This window comes from Triturus cristatus, chromosome 8, assembly GCF_964204655.1.
Source record: "Triturus cristatus chromosome 8, aTriCri1.1, whole genome shotgun sequence".
Lineage (NCBI taxonomy): Eukaryota > Metazoa > Chordata > Amphibia > Caudata > Salamandridae > Triturus > Triturus cristatus.
The window spans coordinates 447261484-447287944 of NC_140591.1; the positions used below are offsets into that span (position 1 = coordinate 447261484).

The 26461-nt window shown below is 41.4% G+C and overlaps 1 protein-coding gene across 1 annotated transcript in view; it reads right to left on the reverse strand.

Moving 5' to 3' along the window:
* Positions 1-419: 419 nt before the first annotated feature.
* SUCLA2 (succinate-CoA ligase ADP-forming subunit beta) overlaps positions 420-26461 on the reverse strand; it is a 318851-nt gene continuing 292809 nt past the window's right edge. The window contains exons 9-11 of the mRNA XM_085621852.1: positions 22439-22559; positions 10788-10876; positions 420-1815 (exon numbers count right to left, since the gene is read on the reverse strand). Of these exons, the coding sequence (XP_085477978.1) occupies positions 1741-1815; positions 10788-10876; positions 22439-22559 (285 nt within the window). The 3' untranslated portion in view covers positions 420-1740. The remainder of the gene's footprint in view (positions 1816-10787; positions 10877-22438; positions 22560-26461) is intronic.

A 26461-nucleotide genomic window follows, 5' to 3' on the forward strand; every position in this document is an offset into this window, starting at 1 on the left:
TTTTTTCTAAAACTGAAAGCAAACAAATACAGGGACACCTCAAGAGTGGCATGGGCTCCTTTCACTTACTATTTATACAGTAACAATAGGGTCCCGAATGGACAAATGGCAGACAATAGTGGATCTGCATACATCATATAGTGAAAGAGGTAAAGAGTTCATGGTGCTTCGCCAAATCCCAAGGGACCTCAGAAAGCAGTTGACTGCAAACAGAATCCGGTTATTGAAAAAACACAAAATACTTGCTATATGGGTGGGTGAAGAAGAAATGTAGAGAAGGGATTCACCTAGCAAGTAAAAGTTTGTTTCTCAGGAATAAAAAACACAAAATGTTAACAAGTCACTGTAGTTCAGCCAATAAATATAATGCTACACAACCAACACAATCAATTAGACTAGTTCTAAAACAGGCAAAAATATTTGATAACAAAACTGCATTTATTAGTAGAAGTGTCATCGAAGCAAAACATATGCTAGAAAGCGGTCTGTTCAAATTGTATTTTATCATTTATATTTGAAACCATTTTTTTCCAACAACAAGACCCATTTCTTAAATAGGTTTCAGAACGTTTATTTTAAGTACTCCATATATATATATCTATATACACAAGGGTAACATGGGAGCAAGAGTGCGTTCAAATGAAGCAGCAGCCCTGGTGTCCTTGCCTCATACAGTACTTTAAAAAGACCCAATCTACACTAAAATGACATTTTTCTTTACATCGCAGTAACATAAAAAAATATGAAAAAAATGCTTACATGGTATTCAACAACTTTAAATGGCTGCCCATCAAATAGTAATCTGAGTGAATCTGGTAGGCTTCTTGATTGAAAATATTAATTTAGGTCGGACATCAAGACATAAATAAACGTGGATTTGAAAGAACTTTGCAGCCGTTTCAGGTTATGCATTAACACTATTCTTTAGCTTGGACTTTCAATCCTATGGAAACACTATTTGTATCATTGTATGAAAGGCCATATAACACCTATTCATGAATGACAACCTGTGAAGAATGTGCTCATTTATCTTTGATGGGAACTTGCTAAACAAACTAAATACACAGCCAGGAAGTTGAAATAACAGGACATTCCAGTAGAATTTAGATTGCAACTCACTCCCACCCTGGAATATCCATCTGATAGGCTTAAACTTTACAATTCAGTCAACCTATCTTAACCTTACTTGAGAGGCGAATGCTTTACAATTAACACAAACGGTGCCTGAACGAATTGAGAGTAAAATATGCAGGTAAAAGTTCACTTATGCTGATGTTAATATTTTTTAGAGAAACGCACCATTTAAAAATAACCATTTGTGCTCTTCTAACAATATTTTTAACAACCAAAAAAGGCCTCTGACAAAGCAAATTTGTGTCTATATTTTTGTACTGAATATGTGACAGGATTTCCTCTGTTGAGAATGTGCGTATTTGCAGACATTTTTTTTAAATAATAATGGACAAGCCTTACGTAATAATTCTATTGTGCAGCAGAAGCTTGTGGTGTACATAAGGGGCAACGCTTGGATCAAAGATTCACACACAAGCAATACATCCCAATCCTAGTACGATATCTGACAACTTAGTAACAAGAATATACAATTTCAACACCAGGTAGAAAGGTGTACTGCGTGCAGACGAGGCATTTAATTAAAAAGTCAAAAGAACAAAACAAATAACAGTGTTCTGATAATATACCACATCATTAAACTTTCAACCAGCCATGCAGTGATCAAAATCAAATTGGCAACTGAAATTTCACATCCACTTGGGCTTGTTTCGCTAAGGTTACAATTTCAGAGAGTTTTACAACCTAGAGGAAACAAAAACAAACACGAATTAATACATACCCAATTTTGTCTCCAAGCAAAGCAATATCATTTGGAAACTTGTGCAAATGTGAGAACGTAGCAGTCACTAAACAAACTTACTAAGGTGTATTTAAATTCAACAACATAGTCTGAGGTAGTTTCTTTTTTTAAAGGTCGACTTTAGAGAAAAGATACCACACACACCTGTTAACTATGGATGTTTGACGAAACCACGCAAACCATTACAATGAGTCCTTTACCACATATAGGCCTTTACAATGAAAATGTAAGTATTTCGCATTTGCAGATATATCTATATATATATTCACTGAAAAAACCATAGGTTTCACACATGTTATAGTTAGCTGGACATTTTACTGATAAAAAACCAATGAAATTCCCCCGTTATAGTTATATAACTCACACGACCGCAATCCTCTGCTGATGACATATGTGTCTTTATGAAAAAAAAATATTTGCAATATATGTATAGCTAAAATTTAATGGAAGAAGACATGGGCAAATAAGTGTCTAAATACAGTATTCGCATCAGCAGAGGATTGCGGTCGCGTGAGTTATAGTTGCCTGCACTAACTATAACGGGGGAATTTCATTGGTTTTTTATCAGTAAAATGTCCAGCTAACTATAACATGTGTGAAACCTATGGTTTTTTCAGTGAATTTGCAAGGTTTTTTAAATGCTAATTCCTAACTATAACGTGTGTGAAACCTATGGTTTTTTCTGTGAATTTGTACGTTTTTTGAAATGCTAAGTTACTTTACGCCATTTGTGGCGTGCGCGCCCACTTAACGCAGTTCGTTCCGTGCGCGCACGGTGCGCTTTGTGCACCGTGCGCGCACAGTGAGCACGCGGTGCGCTTTGCGCACCGCGCGCCCACTTTACGCAGTTAGTGCCGTGCACGCACGGTGGGCACGCGGTGCGCTACGCGCACCGCGTGCCCACGTTACGCTGGATGGGCTATGTACGCACGTTGCGCTTCGCGCACCGTGCTCACATGGAGGACATATTATGCGCTTCGTTGTGAAATATAATCAATTGTATTTTTATTTAAGCGCACCGTAAGCTGCCACAGATATATATATTGATTTAAATGCTATTTTCTCAGGATCTACTGAACAGATTTACACCAAACCTACAAAAGGCACTTCCTTGACCTGTAGACTACCTCTCTGCCAAATTTCAAGTAACTCTGTTCAGCCGTTCGGGCTGTAGCTGTGTCTAAAGGTCCTATGGAAAAATGCATGGGAAAAACGCATGGGAAAAACGCGTTTTGGGACCCCCCTTTTTTCTCAGCCCCCGCTTGACGAATCCCCCCCGAGACTTTCAGGAGCGGAGCGTAGCGCCCCACCTATTTTGAAAATTTCGCGAGGATTCGTCGACCGGCGCCAAAGTTATTCCAAATAGAATGTTGCGGATTTCCTATGGAAACACGGTCCTAACTATAACTACCTACTGGCGACCGCAAGTAGGTAATCTATATATATATATATCTATATCTATATATATCTATATATATGTGTGTGTGTGTGTGTGTGTGTGTGTGTGTGCGCGTGTGTGTAAACATATTACCTACTGGCAGTCGACAGTAGGTAGCTAAAGTTAGGACCATGTTTGGATAGAAAAAGTGTTTGACTTACCTATATCTTTGGCGCTGTTTGATGAATCTTCACAAAATGTTTCCAAAAAAGTGTGCAGGAGATTCTTGTAGCGCATGGAAAGTTTCCAGTGATCCATCAATTGGGGATCCCGAAAGAGGGCCGTGGTCAAAAAGTGCATTTCCCAGTTTAATTCCTATAGGAGCTTTGATCACAACTACAGCCCGAAGAGCTGGACGGAATTACACCAAATTTGGCAGAAAGGTAGCTTTTGGTTAGAAGATATCACGCTTTCAGTTATTTGGTGAAAATCTGTTCAGCAGCAGTTGATAAACCTAAGGAAAACCAAATAAGGATATCTGTGATTGCGCATAATTAGCAAATGATAACAAGCTTGTGCAGGGAAATGCAGAGCTCTGATTGGCTGCCAACACTTCAACAAGGAAGTGTTGGCAGCCATCTTGGGACTTGGTTTCAGCAGAGTCCCACAAAAAACACAGGACAAAAAGGAAAAAGGGGCAGGGTAGGAGTACCCTGACCCTCAAGCCAGGGTTCCCCTGGAACCCTGCCACAGTATAAATTCATTTTTTGTTTTAATTTACTGGGACTTTCTAAAAATATTTGCAGATATCGCCATGAATAATAATTTTTAAAAATCAATCGCATTATTTTAATTGTAGCCCCCGAATGGGTCAGGCTTAAAAATGCTCTGGAGACCACTACCTCCCCCGTGGCTAATTATATTAACAAGCGGGGGTGGGGTGGGGTGGGGTGCCCCCCCCCCCCAAAAGCTACCACATCCTGCCTGGGGCTTAAAATAAAATGCTTAGGGTGGGCCGCATTTACCCCCAGGGACTACCCACCAGGGGATAATTAAAATATGGAGGAAGGGGCTGCCCAGACCTCCCACCCCCTGGGGACCACCACCTCCCTGGGGCTTTTCTTAATTTTATGTGGGTGGCTGAGCGACCCCACTTCTGGACCGTTCTAGGCTCCGGAGAGCACCACCACCCTGGGGCAGGTCCGTGAAAGGAGCGGGCCGCCCCCACCCCCCTTCCAGGAGCCAATAATGTCCCTGGGGACCCACCAAGGCCAGCTCCTGCTATGTCCCGGGGTGGCCACCCCCAGGTCATAGCTCTTTGCTGTGACTTGGCGGGAGCAAACACTCCACCTCCAGCAATTGGGAGCCGAGAAAATGCTCTTTTGCTGGAAGTGGAGATTTCGTAGATGAAACAAATGCTCTCACACAGCAAGCTGCATGTTTAGCAGCTCTCCGTCTGTGAGAGCAATGCCGGCTCCCACAGGAGGCGGTCAGATGGCAGGGAGCGTGGAGCAAAGAAGCTTTAAGACACTCACGCACTCTCAGACCGACAGAGACTCATGCACTCACTCACAGACCCAGTCAGACACTTGTGGACCCATTTACAGACCTACTCTTGCACCCACCCACAGACCCACTCAGACACACCCACTCACTCACTGATCCACACAGGCACCACTACACCCACTTACACAGCTATGTACACACCCATACAGTCACTCACAGATCCATACAGCCACTCACACGACCACATACCCACTTACACATCCACTCAGAGACCCAAACAGCCACTCACCTACCTATACAGCCACCCACACACCCATGGTTACAGCTTACAGTCAGGAAATTAAAAAAAATGAAATTCACTGAAAAAAAACAAAGGTTACATGGAGGTTATAGTTAGGAAATAGAATTAAAAAACCTTAGAAATTCACACCAAAAAAACAAAGGTTACAGGGACATTATAGTTAGGCTCAGATTTTACTTCTACATAACCAGTCAAATTCAGCAGTTATAGTTACCTGAGCTAACTAAAACTTACGCCCCAGCAATGCACTGCTTCTAACCGCACATATTACATCCCTCATGACATGATCAGTGACACTGTAAAAAAAACTAGTTTTTTTTTGGTGCACGAAGATCGCTGGATCCACGATTCTCAGTGCGGCCCATCATGTGAATCTGTGGGGGATCCACATCTCAATTAAAAAAATACACCCACTCAGAGACCCACTAAAACACCCACTCACACATTCATACAGCCACTAAAACACCCACTCAGAGACCCAGAACACCACTCTGGGGGGTTGGGGGTGGTGATGGGGATGGGGAGGATGGGTGCGCGTGTTTTTCTTCTCCAAAAAACAGTTGATGCAGATTTGGATGCCCCGCCTCTTGGGTCAAGGCTCATTAGCAGGCGTCACCGCTATATATTCCAGCAGCCCAAACTAAGCCCACCAACCGGTTCATGGATATACATCTTTTATTTTCAAATGATCTCAAATGATGCATTTCAACCTGCTCCAGGTCTTAGTCATATGTAAATATAAAGTAGTCCATTGCATGCCTTATTTAAAAAACAGAATTGTGTGCATAAACACTGAAGAGAGACTCCAGTAAAGTCAAACTCAGTAATGTTGATTATCACTTGCACATTTTCAAGAGTAAAAACAATGATGCTCCATAACCGTTTTGAAATGCTCAGTACTTTGATGGCAATAAATCGGAAATGTTGCTATTCTTTGGCATTTAGCTAATCACACACACACACACACACACACACACACACACACACACACACACACACACACACACACACACACACACACACACACACACTTACCTGTGAAATACTTATGTTTTGGCTGTGAAGATATGAGTGGTAAAGGTATATATGATTGATAAAAATTTGCATGATAAAGGCATATGCGTAGTAAAGGTATTGTGTGGTAATAACCACATTACAAAGGCGGTTTCCTGTTAATTATCGAAAACGTCTCCATCAGACTATTTACAGAGGAGACTTAAGCAGTAATGGCCTGGGAAATTAGGTTTCAGCTCATTATTCCCGAAATTCTCAAGACATTTTTTGAATACTCTCAAGATGACTGTCAGTAATGTTATTAATGGCTCAGCCTTTTCCACAATGTTTTACAAACGTGTTCTACATCTGGGCCAAGGCAGGATTAAGAGTTCTTGTTACACTATCGGTGAGGATAATGTGCAGACATATGGTAAATTCAGAAGAGGGTATATTAGGTACAGATGAAGCATCTATGTATGTGAATGTGGCATCACCGAACCAGTGAACTTAACTCTGCGGTTGTTGCCATTCATGGTGGCATGTACGTGTAATGGTGAAGTGAACTTTGTACTGGTCTCTGAAGTCTTAAGGAGATCTAGGTAGACTCTCATCCACAACCCAAGATCAGCGGAATACTGGGTGGTGCTCAATGGTTCAAGTGACTTAGCTGCTGCTTACCACCAGGTAGAATTAGAGCCAGAATCTAGACAATCTGCTCCATTTGTCTTTCCTACAGAGACATTACAATACTGTTGCATGCCATTCAGCTTCACCTCAGCAGCCTCGGTCTTCCACAGGGTAACGTGACATTTGCTTAAGTTCATCAAAGGTGTGGAGGGACCATCAAGAAAAAGATTCTATCTTAGAAAGTGTCTTGACTATTGTCACGGAACAAAGGGTGGTGGTTAAGAGAGGAAAATGAGAAATCCTTCTTTAAAAAAGGAAATAAAGTGGAGATTTGGGACATATGATTTTAAAGGATGAATAGGAACCACGACCAATTTTGGTTAAAAAAGTGGTCGATGCAGTGCCGCCAAAGGATAAAGATGGCCTGAAGTGCTTCTTGGAGCTTTGTAAATTTTATGTGAGCTTTATCCTTTAGCCGAGAATGGCTTGTTTATCCAAATGTGAAGGAGTGTTTCGTTCAGCTGGGACCAACAATGACGAGCAACATTTTAGTGGGTTGAAGCACACATGACAAGCAAGAAGGCCCTCAAGTCTTTTGATCCAAGCTTACCATGCCAGCTGACACCAAGAAAATTGATTTGGGGTCTTTTATAATTCAAAACATATATACCAAATAAATGACTGTCGGTTTTTGTGTGAGGCGTTCTACAAGAAAAAGATTCACTATTCTGTAATGGAGAAAATACTAATAGCATGCTGGTGGGTTGCAGAAACGTTTTGTTAGGTTTTAGTCAGGAGATTTGTATTACACACTAATCATAAAACTCTAAACTACATTCCGAGTGGTGAAAATGTAAAGAATGCAGAACTGAAGATTGCCAGATTGGTTACCAAGATGCTTCAATACTAGTTTGATATTATCCAGGTACAGGTAGAAATGCGAAAGCAGATACTTTACATTAGGTTCCCACTGGAGGAGATACGTGTTGAGGACTTGGAGAACTGTATTGTGGCTGCAGTTCATGTCAAACAAGTGTGGGTGCACTCAGGTAGACTAGCAGGAGGCTATATGTGAAGATGGGATTTTGAAGAGGGTGATGGTTTATGTTCGAGAAGGCTGGCCCAGAGAAAGTATGTATATGTGAGTACCCCAGGGCTTTGTTAAAATTGCTGGGGAACTTTCAGTGGAAGATGGTGTCTTTTCATGTAGATGTAAGTTGGTAGCACCGTTCAATGTCAGATCTGGTTTGATTCATAGTGCACATGAGCGCCATTTAGGGTTTCTCGTGGCCAGCAAAGGATAAAAAGAAGTCGAGGACAAAGGAGTGTGTGGTATGAGTCAAAAGTGAAAAGAAGCTAAAAGTTAACACTCCCTTTACATCTCTTCGAAATTCCTGTGCAAACACTGGATAAAGGAAGGAATTAGCATGGTAGAACCATTCAGTACTTTTTCCCGCTCAGAACGGTTTCACCCCTATTGTCTCTGACTATTACAACAAGTGGGCAGAAGTTACATTTGTATCAGAACAGAGCTCGGAAAAAGCTGTTCAATTCTTGAAGGAAATGTTCCCTCAGTTTTTAGTATCAGACAATGTTGTCTACTTTGTAGGGTTGGATAGGGTAACATTCCTAGAGGCAGCAGGAGTTGAAACTCATTCTACCACCCACAAACCAATGCTTAGTGACGCTTAAAATCAGAGTCCTTTATGAGTGTATACAGGTTGCAAAAGTAAATGACTGAAGGATTTTAGAAGCCGTAAGGTCTATGATCTGACTGTATGGTACCAATCAGCATTCAGTTATCAAACCGTCTGCCTCTGAATTGTTTAGAGGAAGAAGCCCTTGCTCCATTTTGTTCCCAACATGGATGTCTAAAGTGAGGGTTCATTTATAGACTCAAGCGAGATCAGAAGTTAAGTCCCTTACACAGGGTTGGATAGTTTTCTAGGTTACCAAATTAGGATAGCTAATATATTAAATACCCCTACTTCCCCTCAGGAGCCTTCCCCTTTTAAATCACTGACACTTAATACCTCAAAAGCTCCTACAGCTCTCAACAAGAGGATGCCCCGATATGCATGTTCAATGCAGGGTATAGATGGAAAATGGAGTTAATGGTCCCGGTGTTGAAGAGGGGAAGGGAATATTGCTGTCGACAAACTGGGGTTTTGTCATCCGACAGTAAGCTACTTATGTAACACTTCTTCTATCTACATAGAATATACAATACTCTGCCAAATCTGCAGAAGTGTGGCTTTGGAAGGAGCTCCATTTATCGGAGATGAGAGTCCCTATAGTCAGGGATACTGCACCTGGCTTGGACATGTACTACAATACACCAATAATGGCAGTATGTGGGACGCACTATTGTTGAAATGATTGGCATGTCACTTATGCTAGAAAAATAAAGATTTGGTAAGGCTCATAACTAAAATATATAGGAAATTTGCAAAATACACATTGCTGGCCACGAAGAAGGTTGGTGAACACTGGGCTATGGCCGAGACTTAGCCCTCTAGTGATGGATAGTAGATCTATCTACTGCAGCAATTGGAAATATGTGCTGAGATGCAACCTATAAGTGCATATTTGCGAGTCCCTACAAGAGTATCTAACTCGACACAACTGGGACTAGATGACTGATTCTTCTCCAACCCCCCCCCCCCCATTGCCCCACGATAGAATAAAATGTTGGAAGACAGGTAGATGCTTATTTCCTGTGAGTACATCATAAAATCTGCTTTATAAGCTGGACCTTTATGGCATTTTAGTTTCATGGCATTAACAACATTGTTTGGAGGTTTGAAGAGGGTAATACTTGCGTGGCTAAATGTTAACCTATGGTGCATGAAGTGATGGGTTTACTGGTATTTAGGTAATATGTGATGTGCAGTAGGCTAGGGGTGGTGGAATATTGTATATATTTTGAAAATTGTTGAATAGATAAAAAAGCTACAGATGTAAATTGCAAACATATATATAGACGTACCCCAGAATACTAAATAGACTGATCCTGCAAACAGCTCGTATCTCTATCTACACCATCTACTCATGCACTGAAATGTTGCCTTCCCCAATTAGATATGGCTCAACTCACTCTCTCTTAGTAGAGCTCCATTTATTGAACAATTCAATATATCAATAGGTTTCATAAAAGATCTGCATCTCAATTTGAATGAATATGTCAACAAACTTCACCTTAAGGAAAATAGATTTCTCTATCTGACTTAAGACAACAGTATAAGCTCTTGTACTTTCCTACCATGACAGAGGCAGTGCTGTGTTAGCAGCCATTCTCTAGGCCACAACTGCACGCGCTTAAGGCAACATCTATGCAGCAGCATTCCTCCTCTACAAAACAAAAAACAAAATCTAACGGAAACCTAAATTAACTCCAGTGGCTACCAACAGAGCATGAAGCAACTTCAAAACAGCATGTATAATCCATAAAACTCTCTAATCTAGACTCACACCCTACCTAAAGAACAAGCTGCCAACCAAGGGAGATGAAAGAATGAAGAAAGGCATATTAATCCTCCAAGATGAAATTCCAAAAACAAAGAAAAGAAAAACATTTGACAAGGACTTCTTTTACTTATCTTTCCTTCTCTCAGATTTTTGAAACTATCAGATTCAACTGAAATTGTCTCTCCTTCAGGAAGAAAGGTGAAGACTCACTTGTTCAAATTCCATTTACCAGACTGATATTATCTTCCCCACTGATTCACAGCTACACTTATAACGTTTTTTCTACATGAGCCCTTCTGACATTATATTTCTCTCTCTCACCTCTCAGTATGTTACACCATTCTGTGTAACTATGTTATGGTATATGCAAAGCACAGCCCCCTACCTTTGTGGCCGGTTCCTGCTCTATAAATACATCAATAAATAAATTGTTATTTGTGCACTGCGAGTAGACACGCAAACTACTATTATGGAAGAGTGCTGGAGCTTACAGGGACACTACTTGTGCCATATGATACCATGGCTACTGAACATGATTTACATTGCTACTTGTCATTTCTGTACTTTCAAAATACATAAAACATATATACCATACTATTCTGTGCAACTGTTTGTATTAAAAAGTGATTCTTGCATACCATTTTAGCAGCTTCATCAAGGTCATCACAAGCAAGGATTTTGAGACCACTGTCTGTTATCAGGGCTTTAGCATCATCAACTCGTGTACCTTGAGTGGTAGGTAAAAAAAAAAAAAACATGATACATGCAGCAAACCATCCATTATTGCAACGTTCACATTAATTAAATAAAGCAACTGACAGTATATGGTTTTCTTTTAGGAACACAAATGTAAGGCTGACAGATGCTGCTTCTAGTAGTGTTTTCAATCCAGCTGTATATTATCAGGAACAAAAATATCCCAAAAATATAATTATGAAAATGAGGTGATCAACGCAAAACACACAATAAAGCAAAAGAGAAAATTTAAGAGGAGAGATCAGAGAGAAATATAGATTATGTCTGATTGATATTCAAGTAAAGCTCCAAGATGCTGGTTAGGAACATTTCAGATATGAACTGGTGATCTACGTGTCAAATGAGTATCAGTCTCAGTATACTCCCTGAAAGAAGAGTTTTCAGCTCCAATTTCAAAGACTTCTGAGACTCACCTGAGAAAATTGCTTGACCACTTGGAATCCAAACTTAGTTCAGCCACCAGTTCCCTCTATTGTTTTTTTTTCAGTTTAAACAAGTTAGATGTGCTGGGTAAGAAAAAAGTTACTTACCTGTAACAATAGTTTGGAACTTAATACTACTTCAATTAACATGCTGTGTATTATTCCACAATCTAGTGTTAGAAACCAGAAAAACATGAAGAAAATGAAATGTTACTTACTTGCAATCCTAGTTCTGCATCCTAGGTATACTCATTGAAGTCATTAACACAGAATAGTCCTGCGTACGTTTGGGAACCCGAAACACTTTATATATATATATTCTTCTGGCATTGGATGTAGCCACCTCATTGATGAACAGTCTGGTAACACTTCCATAAATCTATTTCAGGCCAGGTTTAACTGCATTTTATCTGTAGAAAACTACAGCAATATAAACAGGATACTAAATCACATTGCAGCATTTAATGTTGAAATGTGCCATACAATAAAAGAAAAAAGCTTAATACCCTGCTGTAACTGCAGAGACAAGTGAAGGGAAAGATGCCTATCATTAGCTATACACATTAGACACTGAGCCAGCAACGCCCATTACCCAGCCTGCACTGTACCATACTTTAACAAAGGTTAAAGGGAAGTTGTAGTTAGGTGAAAATGTCAGTTAAAACACATCATTTTAAATGGCCAAACTACTGAAATTCACCAACTTGTGCTCTTAAGTAACTATAATTTGCATCCCTGCCATGCACACAGTTATCAATCATGTGATTTCAGATGTTACTGTGATGTTATAAATGTCATAGACCAGGTCATTCAATATGTGAGGCAATTACACTCTCCAAGACACTTAATGCAGCCAGATAACCGACCAAAAGGGCCCCTGCATTCCCAAGTTCTATAGACTCCAGGAAACATAGAGATAATTATTTTGTAAGTATTTTGGGGGCGGGTCGCTGATGAACTGCATGCAGCTCTCACAACACTTAAAACACGTGCTGTAGTCAAGCCCCTTGTAGGGCAACACCATGCATTAAAAAAAACCTAAAAGGAGATTATGGGTCACTCCTTCCCCGAGCAATAAATAATACATTATCAGCTCCAGACGCTCATTAATTATTGCTTGTCCTTTATTTTAACTGTTTTATTATTATTTTTCTGGGTGTGCCAGTCCCACCCTGGACACCCACAGCTTTTTTTTTTCCTGGGGGTAGCGGGGGAAAACCACCCATTGTTTTTTTGATTGGTTGCCCACCCACGGCAACCATCTGTAAAATATGTTTGGGACCATGCAAGTCCCCCACGGCCCCATTCGGCTTCCCAGCCAGCATCCATTGTGATGCAAGTAGAAGCCTCACACTTTTTTGTTGGGTGCACAACAAGAGCACCCATAACTCTTGAATAAGTTGGAGGCTGTCAAGGCCCTGGCAGCTCCTGGCGGCTCTCGGCGGCTCTCAAGCCAGCACTTATCCTGGGAGCTGGCAGTAAGGTATGCTCTAGCCCTGCCAGGGCAGATTTTAAATATGTTTCCACAATGGAAGCAAATATTCTTGGAAAAGTTTGCTCCTGCCGGAGGCTCAAGAGGACCACACACCTACCTCCCTAATTAAATTAACATAATAGCATTAACATATATATTGTTATATTGCACTGGCAGTCGGGGAGAAGGGAGAGTTGTTCATGACTTCAGTATGAAGCAGAACTAAGATCACAAGTACATATTTCCTTCTGCATTGTAGTATTTGCACCAATAGTCATGAGTGTAGAATAGAGTAGCAAACCTATTTCTCCTTTGCGGCGGACAATGCAAGTAACAAACATGTGTACAAGCAAGAATCACAGAAAGAAAGAAAAATCATTAGCGTGGGCTAATAAAATGTTTTTTTTTTTTTTAAGTTGCTTAACCCACTATAGTATCAATTCTACAATCTTGATCTAGACAGTAATGCCTAGGGAATGTATGAAAGGATTTCCAAGTTGCTCCCTTGCATATTTCTGAAAGAGGAACATTCTTGAGCAAAGCGGCAGTTGCCACATTACTTCTAGTGGACTGCTCTTTTAGTCTACCAGGTAAGTGTATTTGATAACTGGTACCAGCATGTAATATAGGATACAATCCAGTGGGTTATGGTTTGCTTGCATGAAGCTAATCCTGTTTGGAGCGGACCAAAATGTAGTCTTCTTAATGGATTCAGTTGTGTCTAAACGAAATCTTATAACTCTTTTCAAATTGCAAGAGTAAAGTGATCTCGCCGCTCATGAAGTAGGATTAGGAAACAATACAAAAAGAAAAAGAGTGATTTAGATGAAAATCTGATACAACCTTGGGTAGAAGAGATAGCTGTGTTCTTAAACCTACTCTGCTATGATGAAAATCTAAATAAGGCTCAATGGATGGTACAGCCTGCAATTCACCGACTGTTCTTGATGTAATTGGGACTAGAAAGCAACTTTCCATGAAAGGTGCTACAATGTGGGTTTATGAATATGCTCAAAGGGAGGAACCATGATTTTAGAATGAAACAATTCTCCAGTGGGGAGCAGGCTATCTTATTGGAGGATAGACTTTCTTTAATCCTTCCAAAAAGTCTCTGGTGACTGGAATCATGAAACAAATACTTTGATTTGGTCCTTTACAATAATCTGTTATAGCTGCCAAGAGCACTTTTATGGAAGAAAATTGCAGTCTCGTTTTTGCCAAATGCAGTAGGTAAGGAAGGATGCATATACCTGGCAGGATAGGGTATTATGGGTTTTGTTCATAGAGCACAGTACAGATCTTTTCCACAGGAAAGCATTTCTGGAGAGGTCTCATGTAGAGAAGAGCATTGGGTACTAGAAGAATGAGAGAGGCCATGGTGCCCAGGAGAGGCTACTGTTCTCACTGTTGCATTTGTGGTATGCCACAACTGGGGGCATTTCCAAAAAATGGAAGAGATTCTTTCCTCCAAGGGAAACACTTTTCCTGTTATGGTGTTAGGAGATGATCCTTGAAAAGTTAGGATTTGAATGGGAGATGTTGTTGACTTTTCCTAGTTTACTTGCACTACTCAGTGGCCGAATAATTTGACAGAATAAATAAAATCCTTTTTGGCTTCTAGTGCTGAGCGAGCCTTTATTAACCAGTCGTCTAAGTATGGGTAGATGAAGATCTTTTTTCTGCAGAGGAAAGCGGCTACTACAGCTATGCATTTTGAAAAAGTTCTTGGAACAGATTTGAGGTCTAAAGTATAAATTTTGAATTAGTAGTAGTAGTGCTTTTTTTTAACCAAAAAATCTGAGAAATTATTTGTTTCTCATCACAATTGGAATATGAAAATAAGCATCCCTCAGCTCTAGAGAGCACACCCTACCTCCTTTCGTGAGATGGGGATAGATTTAATGAACGGCCTCAATTTCTGGCATGTGATGTATTTGTTCGCCAGCCTGAGATCCAATATTGGTCAGAATTCTTTTTTGGGGCCCTTCTCGGGTGCCGAAAAATAGCTTAAATAGGCATCTTTCCTTCGTTTACAGTTTCTATCCCTGGTTTTTGGAGAAGTAATCAAAACTCCAATTTCAGCTGTGTTTCCTGATACGGAGGTGCCCTTTTTGGTGGAATTAAGGGTGGTGGATATTTGAACTGAATGATGTAGCCACTCTGTATGATCTGTAAAACCCATTTGTCTGTTGTGACTTCACCACTCTTACAGATGTTTTGATACTCTCCCACACAGGGCCTACCTTAAGGGAGATGGGTATGTATAAAAGGGGACAGTTTGGGCATGGCAAAAGGTTCATTTTGCCAGGACAACATGGCAGTGTTACTGCACTCGCAGGCTCTGAAATGGCAGGCCTGAGACATTGTTCGAGGGCTACTTAAGTGGGTGGCTCAAGCAGTGCTGCAGGCCTACTAGTTTGTAAGAAAGGATAAAGGTCACCCTACTCACATGGAACCAGGGTATCAAGTGTGCAACAAGGAAAAGCGGTTCCTGTGGAGGATATGAAAAATATTTGAAAATTATAAAGCTCAATGGCATATATTTTTGGGGAAACGATTGTTAGAGGGAGAATCAAAAACATACAAAGCTGATGTTTCTAGGGTTTTTACTTATTTTTGCATTTCATACAGTGAAGTATAATAAAAAAGCAATGTGCTTGGTGTCCCAATTGAACTAAAACCTAACAAAAGGGAGGGGGAAGGTGACAATTTGTGAAATACAGTAGATTTTCAGTTTGTACAAAAGCGACCACAGTTACATATAATCAAAATATCAACAGCCTTTTAACACAATAGTAGGGGCTGGAAAGTGGTTTGTTTAAATTGCGTGTTGACGGCGTTTAGACTCCAAAGGGAAATGAGGGGTCTCATCAGGACCTAACAATGCGGGACACCTGCAGCGAGAGCGATTGGCTGTCAGGGTGGGAAGTGCACACCAGTAATAATGCGACTCTAGACAAGGTGTAAAGAAGGAGAGAAGTGTATTCACATGAGGCCCAGCTGGGCACACAATGTGAGGGAGAGGAAACAGACAGTCCTTTTTGTATATGATCTGTAGCGTCCAAATCCCAATCCAATTACGGATGTACGTCTAGGGGTACCATCCAAAGGAGAGGAGTATGTATCTCTTGTTTTCAAGATGTTCAATAAATAAATTAAATATGCCAATTTGATATGAACCAATGTTACCATGTTTTAGCAGAGAGACGCATGCACTTTAGCACAGGTCAGCAGTAGTAAAGTGCTCAGATTCTTAATACCAGCAAAACCGAGATCAGACAAATTGCAGAAGGACAGTATAAAGTTTGGGGATGACCCTGCAGAAAAGGGCCATTTTTTAACAAGAACAAAAGAGGACGGATCCGGAGAATGGAAGATTTAACATTTTCAGTTAGGCATTTGGTTGAAGGTGGTAAGACTGAGCCAGTCACTATAACGGTAATTAGCAGCTCCCAAATCTACAGCATCAACAGCAGTTCTTATGACTTGATTTGATACAAGTTGTCCTTCATTTAGGATCTCTAGGAAATAGGATTTCTTCTCTTTAGGCAGGTTGTCTGCAAGATGCAGCAAAGATTCTCACAGTGCCCTATCATATCTCCCTGATTAGGCAGAGTCACTCGCTGTTTTGAAGACTGTAGCAGAACCACAAATAATTCTCCACACAACATTTATCTTTTTTCTTAATATCTTTATTTTTGCTTTCTCTCTCCAGAATGACAGATGTTTCCTGAGCTGAAAAGGTTTTCTTCATCACAACAGAAACAATCACGGAATCATGGCTAGGTTCTTGTCGGAGATACAGCTTTATATTTCTTTAGAACTCTTGGTATTTCTGACAACAAAGTGGCTGGAGTGGGGAATTTTTCTTCTTCCACTTCTGTAAATCCTGGGACTATTGGAAGTATGGGTCTTGGAGAAGCCCTTGACTGAAAAGCCTTGATGATGATCAAGACTGATGGGTACGTCTTGAAATGTTAAAATATTATCTAGTGAAGCACGTGCGGTAGCAGGAGATGTTGGAATATAGGACATTCCAGCATCATAAAAAGATGGACTTGAAGTTGGAGATCTTCTCCTTTTACCTCTATTAGGAGTATATGGAAGAGGCACTGGTTCTGCTTATCTCAGGTTCAAAGGTAGCATTGGAATTGTGGAGACAAAGGATCCGAAGATGTAAGCCATCCTTGAGGATATAGTACATTAAGAGGTGGTAATTCTAAAGGATGAACAGGAACCTGTAAAGGGTCTTCTGCAATGGTGATTAGCCTTGGCCTCTGAGGTGACAGGCACTTCTATAGGATAAAGACCATCTCCTGATTATAGATTGCATTGATGCTGTCAAATTTCACAATTTTGAATGTCTTGACATCATATGCATCGATGTTGACGGTAACAGTAGACATTCTTGGAGCTGAAGAGTAGTGTAATTTTGATGGCGATACCATGGAGTGCCTTGACGATGAATAGTGGTGTCTCAGAGTCGCTGACATCGAGTGTGTCAATGTCAGTATTATATAAATCAAAGAGAGAGAGAAGAAAAAAGGAAGCTGGTTCAATTCCCCCGAGTACAAATGTAGAAAGGCTCCATGAGTCAGGAGTAGGAGTATTCTGTCACAGCTACCATTTGTAGCTGACAGAGCTCATACCGCAAACCTGTGTGGCCTCTCTCCGATTCCGTGGTTGGACCAATGGACTCATAGAGCCAGTCCCTTTAATCTTTGGTGATTGGAAATAAGAGGAATACCCCCTCTGCCAGTTAAGGCGCCTTAGCGTGCGCCGCACATAGACGGCTATTCACACTCTGATAGACCTGTCCTCTCACCTTCCACTTTCTTGGTCCTGATGAAAGCCAGCCCCAGTTTCCAGGCACTGGCTGAAACATGTTGACCCCACTGGATGGTGGCGGCCATTGATACCTCCTTAGCCATCCCCTGCCTCCTTTTAATGCTGCCCATGGCCCATTATTAAATAATTCTAATTGGTTTTTGGGACCAGAGGGACAGCTTTTAAATATACACGCACTACACCATCACTGCACACTCACCTTGACAATAAACCAGCTCTGCTGCAATTGCATGCGTCGCAGCACACTTGGGGTACACTCGGTACCCCTAATGGGGGCCGATGATGAAGCATGCCACCAACTAGGTTGGTGGGTGAGGCCTTTCTTAAAAACCTAAATGGTTTCAATGTCAGTATTGACAGTGCCACAGTTGATGTCGATGGAGGTCAACCTTGATCGTAAAGGTACTGACAGAGAAGAGTCGGTACCTTAAGTACTGGCATGGTCGTTGATTCTTTTGACGGCATGCATTTTGGTGCCCATGATCTCTACCTCGACCGATGCTCCCTTGGATGGCAAAAGTGTTTTGAAAGGTGATGACTCCTTTTATGCCTTTCTTCTATGCATCGCAATCTGGTTGGGTCCTTTTTATGGGAAGATGCTAGTGCTGTGGAGGGAACTCACTCTTTCCTCTGATTCTTCCTTGCTCTGCAGCTCAGAGTTCCTCCAGCTTCCCTCTCAGGCGAGTTACAGCTCTATCTTTGAGGGTTCTTTTTGTCATTTTCTGACAAAAAGGGCATTCCTTCACAGAATGTGGGTTAGGCAGGCAGACCACACAAGTCATTTCAGTCAGAAAAAGGCTTTTTGTCTCCCACAGAAGTGGCACTTCACAAAATGTTAGGCCATTTTTGTATATATAATTATCCAGATGATCAGAGAAGATGGCAACGTCTTCTAAAGAAGATGAGTGAAAAAATAACTTTCTGAAGAAAAAAACTCATGAAAAAGATGGGTTTCTTACCCTGACGTGTTCTGCGATCCGGTCAGCACAAGCCAGAAAAAAGAAATGAGACGGTGAGGCAAACTGTAAGTACACTGCGCGGAGGGTAATGGAAGCTGCTGGCTCTTTTAAAGTAACAGTGTATAATGTGGGCAGTGAATGCAATTTGATCTGATTGGCACCCCTCCCTTCATATGTCTCTGCAGTTACAGCAGGGTTTTATGCTATTTCTTTATTATATGGCACATTTCTACACTAAATGCTGCAATGTGGTTTATTATCAAATTTCTACTGCTGTAGGTTTCTGCAGATAAAATCCAGTCAAAGCTGGCTTGTCAAAGACTTATGGAGGTGTCACCACACTGGTCATGTTAGAGGTGCCTATCTCCAAAGTCAGAAGAATATATAAAGAAGTGTTTTGGGATCCCCACACGTAGGCAGAACTTTTCTATGTTCATGACTATCAGTGAGAATCCTCTGAAGCAGAAATATTTTCTTCATTTTTGGCATCAACTCTACATCAAATCTGTATGATGCAAAGCAACATCTACTGTAAGGCCAAAATAAATTACCACAATCCTTTATTTCCATTTTCAATTGACAGTACAGGACAAGATCTTAATTTTAGTTTACTATATACCTTCATTTATTAAACTTGCACTAGTCTTCACTGTGAGAGATGGGACTGGCTGTAGGTCCCTGCATCTATATGCATGCTAAAAGATCCTGTATATTATAGGAGTTATGATGTTAATAGACCTTGACATGCATTTATATGGTTTGTGCATTTGAATATTTTCACTAGTCATAAGTTTACATTGGCTATAAATTAAGGACATGATCATGTCAAATCTGCTGTACAATATTTTTTTATTTTGCCTGTGCATCCATCATTGTCGCAGGCCTTCAACTGGAAAGGGAATCTTTGCATTTCTGTACTAAACAACTGGGAGGTAAAACCCTTCCTGCAGAATGACTCCGAGAATGCTCACGTTTCCCCAATAATGATGGTAACAATGTAACATGTACTAAAGCTTCCAGAGGCGTCGAATGAAAGCAGAATTTGCATCTAAATGGTGCAACTCCGACGGCACAGGATTCCTCCAGCTGCATAAAGATGCTAAGGAGATAAAGGAATAAAGGCCCTTCCTAATTAGGAGGGAATTGAGAAAACAGATGCTGAGAGGAATGCTTCCTGTGGGAACTCAATACTAAATACCACATGTTCTACAGCAGACAAGTGAGTGTAGCTTGCAAACAAAGAAGAATTATAACCTAATGTGGCAATGCAAACAGAGTTTCTACAACAAACTGATTAGAGATGCATGATGAATAATGTTTAGGTTTTATATCGTATTCACATTAACAATACTCATTACTGCTAAGTTACCCATTATTATGGTGATTATCCTAAAACATTTGATATATATTAGATTACTACATGAACACAAATTATTATACATTTAGCTGTATGTGTGTATTGATTCATAATGGATCGGAACACAGCTCCTTTATACCATACAAAAGCTTCTCTGGCAGGTCTGTCAAATTCTAGGTATCCTGATATTTCTATTTGTTTAGACTGAAGGGCGGGATGGCAGATACCCGTCTGCTTTCCTTTCCTCTGTAAACCAGGCTACACACATCCCTCTGGAGACCAGGAAAATGTACTGGGTGCGAACCTTGAGAAAAAGAGAGTCCACAACATAGGCGGCAGGAGTATGTCCTGTGAACCTGCAACAGTCACAACTTGCAATTTGTTTTTTCCTAGTTAAGTACCATTTACCTTCTGGGCATGAACCACTTTGTAGAGTCACATGGTGTCCCACCTAGTGAGATTGAAGTGTGTGTAATAGCTAAGAAATGCCTCAACATCTTTTGCCCTACTGTTGCTTCTCGCCTTGATTGAACATTTACACACTATATCATGTAAAAGTATAAAATGATGTCCATGTAGCACCAGCTCTACACATTTCTGCTAACTAGACGTAGTTTTTTTGTTTTTAAAGGGTAACATAACTGAATTGTTTGAACAATCCATTTAATAATTGCTCCATTGCTAACAGGCCTTCCCTAAATAACTGAAGCATGCAAAGACAAAACCAAATAAATCCTGCTAATTTTAGCAAATAGGTTTTCTGGTTACCATATTGTACATTATGACCCTTCTGACATACAAAGGAAGTAACATACTTTCCGAAGCAGACCCTAATTTAGGAAGTCATTACTATCAAAACTCATGTGCAGGAAGTGTCTAGAAAAGGTCACCTTTCTACAATCAATGTGGGTGTGTACAGAACTCCAAACTTCGTGAAACAAGGCGGAGAGTCAATTGTCCAATACAGTTAGAATGCATGCCCCTAGCACACCAAATAGATACCCAGAGAATACCTAATATTTACTTGCCTAGGCACAGTTTCACTCTTTACGTTCAGAGTGTGATGACAAAAATGTGCATTGCTAGAAAAGAAGGCACTCATCCTGATCAAAGAAACCTATATGGAGCAAGATCCATGGCACGGATTGGTGCATGGCATTTAAAAAAATGCCTAGAAGGTTCGGAGATGGCCTCATACATTTGCAACGATCTGTGGTCAGGAAAAGAAAAGACATTATGATTTAAAGGGGGTATGATTCTCTGTGATCTCCCACCTGCACCAGGTACCATGCCTGATTCACTGTGGCATGTTGTCTCATAATTGATTCAATGCCTCACTCCATGCAACTTTTATACCTTATGCGGTAAGACATTTAACTCTGATATTGTCTATCCACTGATTATATATATATTGATCTGTTATATGTATACTTCGCTGAAATTCTTTTATTATTAGACAAAGAATGATAATGTTTTAAAGAGGCTGTTAGCATTGGTTTAAAAAGAGGTAACATTGACCATTTTCTTTCCGATTCTATGCTACGTATGCGTTGCATACATTCACTTGATGCCCTTGTGAAGTGCTTCAGATAAGTCCAAAGAGACCCAAAAACAGGTAGGGAAACTGGCTTGCCCATTCGTGGACGAGTCTTGGGCACGAAGATTCGAATCTGAAGCAAAACATTCTTCGTGTGTGCTGCTGGCATGCAATACAAGCTCCTTTTGCAGCAAACAGGACGACTTCAATGCTCCAAGCAGTTTCTGAAGTGCCAGTGAACAAAGAAGTGGAGCATTCATACCATCGAGCAGTGACCCTAAACTGATTTGCAACGAGTTTCTACAAAGACTCGTATCAATATTCAAAAGAGCTGTAGGCATTGTACCTAGAGGCACCCAAAGTGCCTTTTGCTCTAAAATGGCACAGAATACCTCTCAGTCTTAGGGCGTTTGTTCCATCCAAACCTACCCAAAGTACCCCCCATTTCAAAGGGAATCAGCCCCTTCCTACTAACACTTTTGGTAATTAATTTAGTTGTTAGAGACGCCCATCTAGTACAGAACTAGGTTTGAGGAGTTGTTTTCAATTCCATATGTCAAAGAAAAAATCCAGGTTCCTGTTCCTGGATATTGCGACAGTTCTCTTTGAAGATGGGCACCATCGACACTATCCAGCGGGCGGCCATCAGCTGAAACTGGCTCCCCATAGTTTAAGCAGGCTCACAACACTGTATATTTTAAAGGTCACAAAAATGTGTCTTTGCCGAATTCTGTAGAAAATCATTTCTACAATCATCTCTTTTCATGAGACCCGACATAACATGCTCATTTATATTTAAAGTATTTGAACAAAGGGCCCAACCTTACAATGTATCTTGAGGTGACACATTCTAGATGAATCTATCTAAACTGACAGACTTTAAAGAACAAAATGAACTAAAGACAACCCAAAGTGTTTTGAAATAAAATAACGTACCTTGCAGCCGCACAACAATGGGTATCCTCAGCTCCAAGTCTTTTACAGCAATTATGATACCCTGTGCAATGACATCGCATCGCATGATGCCGCCAAAAATATTCACCAGAATGGCCTGGACCTGTGAATAAAATCATAATTTTACATTCACGTTATAAATTCACACTGTGCACTTTTTATTTAAAGACAAGTTCTTCTAGACCCCGATACAAAAAAGATAACATAAGATCTTAGGGGAAAGGAAGCATGTGGACTACTCATAATTTCTATTCTGTAGTCCGTTTCTACCCTCACCCAAGTTCAAGTCCACTGACTGGGCAATTGCATTCAAGGTTGAAAGACCGTCTTTTTTTTATTGTCTAGAAAGATTACTGGACATCAGCTTTAATGAACCGAGAAGGCAGGGCGACCTGCAGGAGAAGGTGAGGAAGGTTGTGGTGGTTGTGTTTTCGACATATGAATAAACTGAAACTGTTACTCCCTCTATCCACTTAAAAACACACAAAAACTAACTGTCTTAACTGCTGTCAAGACTGATTTGCATATGGCTGGGTTCAAACCGGAATGGCATGGTGAAAAACAAACGATGGATTTAGGCCCAGATCTCTGCACTGGGGTGAATGTATGACATTGTTCTGCATTCTGTCCATCAACTGTTGTTTTTGCATTTGTCACCCCGAGTGGGACGGGTATGCCCAGACGTGGGTCCCGTGGTCTCCATGCCACTGGAATCAAGCTATCCTGGCTGAAGAGGGGTGAAACCCCGAAACCGGTCCTAGGATGCTCGTTTCCAGTCCAGGGAGGACCTAGCTTGGCAGTTCGGGCTGGACTGTTCCCATGAGGCACAGGGTCAAGACTGATTTGCATATGGCTGGGTTCAAACTGGAATGGCATGGTGAGCAAAAAAACGATAGATTTAGGCCTAGATCTCTGTACTGGGGTAAATGTAGGACATTGTTCTGCATTCTGTCCATCAACTGTTTTTGCATTTAAATGCCGCCAATGCCAGGCTGAATTATTGAAACTGGGTATTTAAAGGGCTTACCTCATTTCCGAAAGAAGCGTCTCCAGGGTATTCAAAATAATGCAGCTTAATGTAATATTTTGAATGAAATATTTGTATAATGTGCTAAATACCCTACTAAGGAGTCCTAGTGCCTAATAAGATGGAATACGCTGCAGATTGGCTGTACTTAAGCAAATATGCACTTTTAATTTTTTTTCCAGAAAATAAGAGAAATAAATTTGGACGTAATACTAAAACAAAGATTGTAGAACAGAACGCTTCTGTAGAGGGAGCCAGTGCAGAGCCCGATAAAGTCTGGGAGCACTATTTTTAATTAGCTGAAGCAAGTTACTAGAGCTGTGGGAAGGCCAAGACACTAAGGGGCTGATTACGATGTCAGGCGGAAAACCACCGAATCATAGGGGTTTACGATGCGGTTCCGCCCGACACGGATACTCCGCGAATCGCTTGGAACAGATTCAGAATAACAGTGTGGTTTACATTCCGACCACGAACATCGTAATCAGGTGGTTGGAATGTAAACCGACCAAGTCGGTCAGGGGGTTCCGACGCGGTCGAGGAGATTCCGACTGTCGGGAGGAGGCTTTCCTCTCTTGACATCGCAATCGGCCCCAAAGAGTTGTAGTAGTCTAGGTGGGAGAGAATAGCTTTGTGCACTAGACTTACAATAATTATTTAGGAGCAGTGAAAGAACTGCTTAAAAAGACGCAAATAATAGTGACAAACAGAACGTGCAACAAAAAAAGACTGCAGTCGAATATAAATCCTAGCTTTTTTGCAGATGTAGCTGATGCATAAGGTTGAGCCAGTCTGGACGGCCACCAACCTGAGGATCATATGGGAGGTAATCCTCCAAAAAGTTCCAAAGCATATGTCTTAGGGAGACCAAGCCGAATTCTCACTACTTCATTCAATTAAAATAAAAAAGCCACTTTCTGAAAAGCTTAAACACATGCTAAAGCATTTGCGTCCAGTATATAATAGTTAGGTGTAATAAAAGACAAATAATCTATTGGCCCACTAAGATACTGCAGAATTAATCATCGGATTTGTGGTACACGTGTAGGCATCAAACTGTATTCTTCAGCATTTTATTTTACTTAAATTTTTTTAGTTTAACACCGCAGCAAGCAACCCCTTCCGTGGCTCTCCTTTTAGGTCACCCCAGCGCTATTTCATAAGTGGCTGCCCTGCCATCCACTCTCCCAAACACTGCCCCATACATTGGTTGTCCTGATCCTCAAATGAAAAAAAACACACCTGTACTTGATTGTCCTCCGCTTCAGACTCCAAGCACAGTCTGTTTGCCATGCTGTTCCTTATCCCCACCACCAATGATGTTCCTATGGTTTTATGCTGTAATTTAGAGTGAGTACTTAACACCGCTGTCCCTACCTCCTCAGGGCAATAAAAACTTCTCTAAGAAGCTGTGAATAGACATTCATCTATTTTTTTATGTTTAAGAGAAATATGGCATTAAAGAGACAGCTGTCAGGGGGGCGTCGCTTGAGAGGCCATGATGGTGGACGCACCCTAATGAGGCTCTGCTTCACATCCCTTTATCTGGCAATTATCAGGGACATCCACATGCGTGGTGGCCCCCACAGTGTTGTAGCATTGATCCCCATACACAAGATTTGGTCAAGGGGCTACAGAGTATTGCAAGGGCCGGCGGTGGAGCTGAGGCTTGGGGACGATGAAACCCTACGCGGTGGTGGGAGGTGCCCACTGCAGAGCTGAGAAGCCACAGAACAGTCGGGTGGAGCCGCCGCCGAACCTTGCAGCCGGACTTCACAGAGAGTGGATTACAGCTCTGGAAAAGCCTGTATGTTGCCAATGACCGGTCGGAGCCCCTGGACTAAGACACAAGACCACGCGGCCTGGCCCCAGCAGTCCTCTCTGTGGTATCCTGGGTGTCATGGTAATGTTTCTATGGCACCTGGTTATCTGTGCTCGTGGGTAGGAATTCTCAGTTGTTGCCTTGGTTAGAGAATGTTATGTTTAAAGTGGGTTCTAATAACTGGGGCGGTTGAGAGAAAGAAACTGGATTTGTACAGAGCTGGATGTGGGATTGGATGGGTCCTACTGTACTTGGAAATAAACCTGCTTTTACTTCATGAACTACATTCTCCAAGTGGTCTCACTTTGTCTAAAGGAGGATTTCACATTGGCGTAGTCGGCAGCGGAAATGAAGGAGGACCCAACTCCCACAACACTCTAGTTGTATTTAAAGAGGAACTGAGTAAAGGACATTAGGGGCTGGGAGCTCTTCGCCGTGAGAAACTGTAGCACTTCTATTTTGAATATCATCACGGGCTCGCCCTTAATGGTAAATATTGATTTGCATTACACGCGCTTTGAAAGACGACTACTTATTGAAAACAGCAAAGGAGTTTACCGGAGTGCAGCGTCGTGTTGCTGATGTGGTTTGCTGCTCTGGAGCTCGAATCTCGAGTGGAGTCTCTTTGTGCACTTTGCTGTCCGTTGGACGTGGGAGTTCATCGTTACCGCAGAGGAGCTCTTCGCCTGTCAAGCTTCTGGTGGAACTGATGACGCAATGGAATCTCGCAGGGGGATTCAGTGATCAATAGAGTCTTGGAAGGTGTGCGTTCCTGACAGTGTTTGGATCGAACGGCGTCATTCCTGGTGTGCGTTCTGATTGATTGTTCTGTTCGCGCATGCGCAGAGTTCAAGACGCTTTCTTTTGGTTGGTCTGTTCACGCATGGGTGGAGTTAAAGACTCTTTCTTTTGCCGTGAGCCAGCCGCTCTGTGTGGTACTTCCAGTGAAGTGTCCGGTTTTCGCGCATGCGTGGTGTGTTCTTCTGTTTCATCAGAGGAGGTTGAATCTCACGCTGTAACTGATCTTTTGCTGTGACGGATCCTTTCATACGGCGGTGAGGCAGCTAATCTTGGTGGAACTTCAAGCGCTTCTGGTGAATTTCAAGCGCAGTGTTGGTGTTGCAAATGCTTGGAAATGTTTGCCAGTTTATTAGAG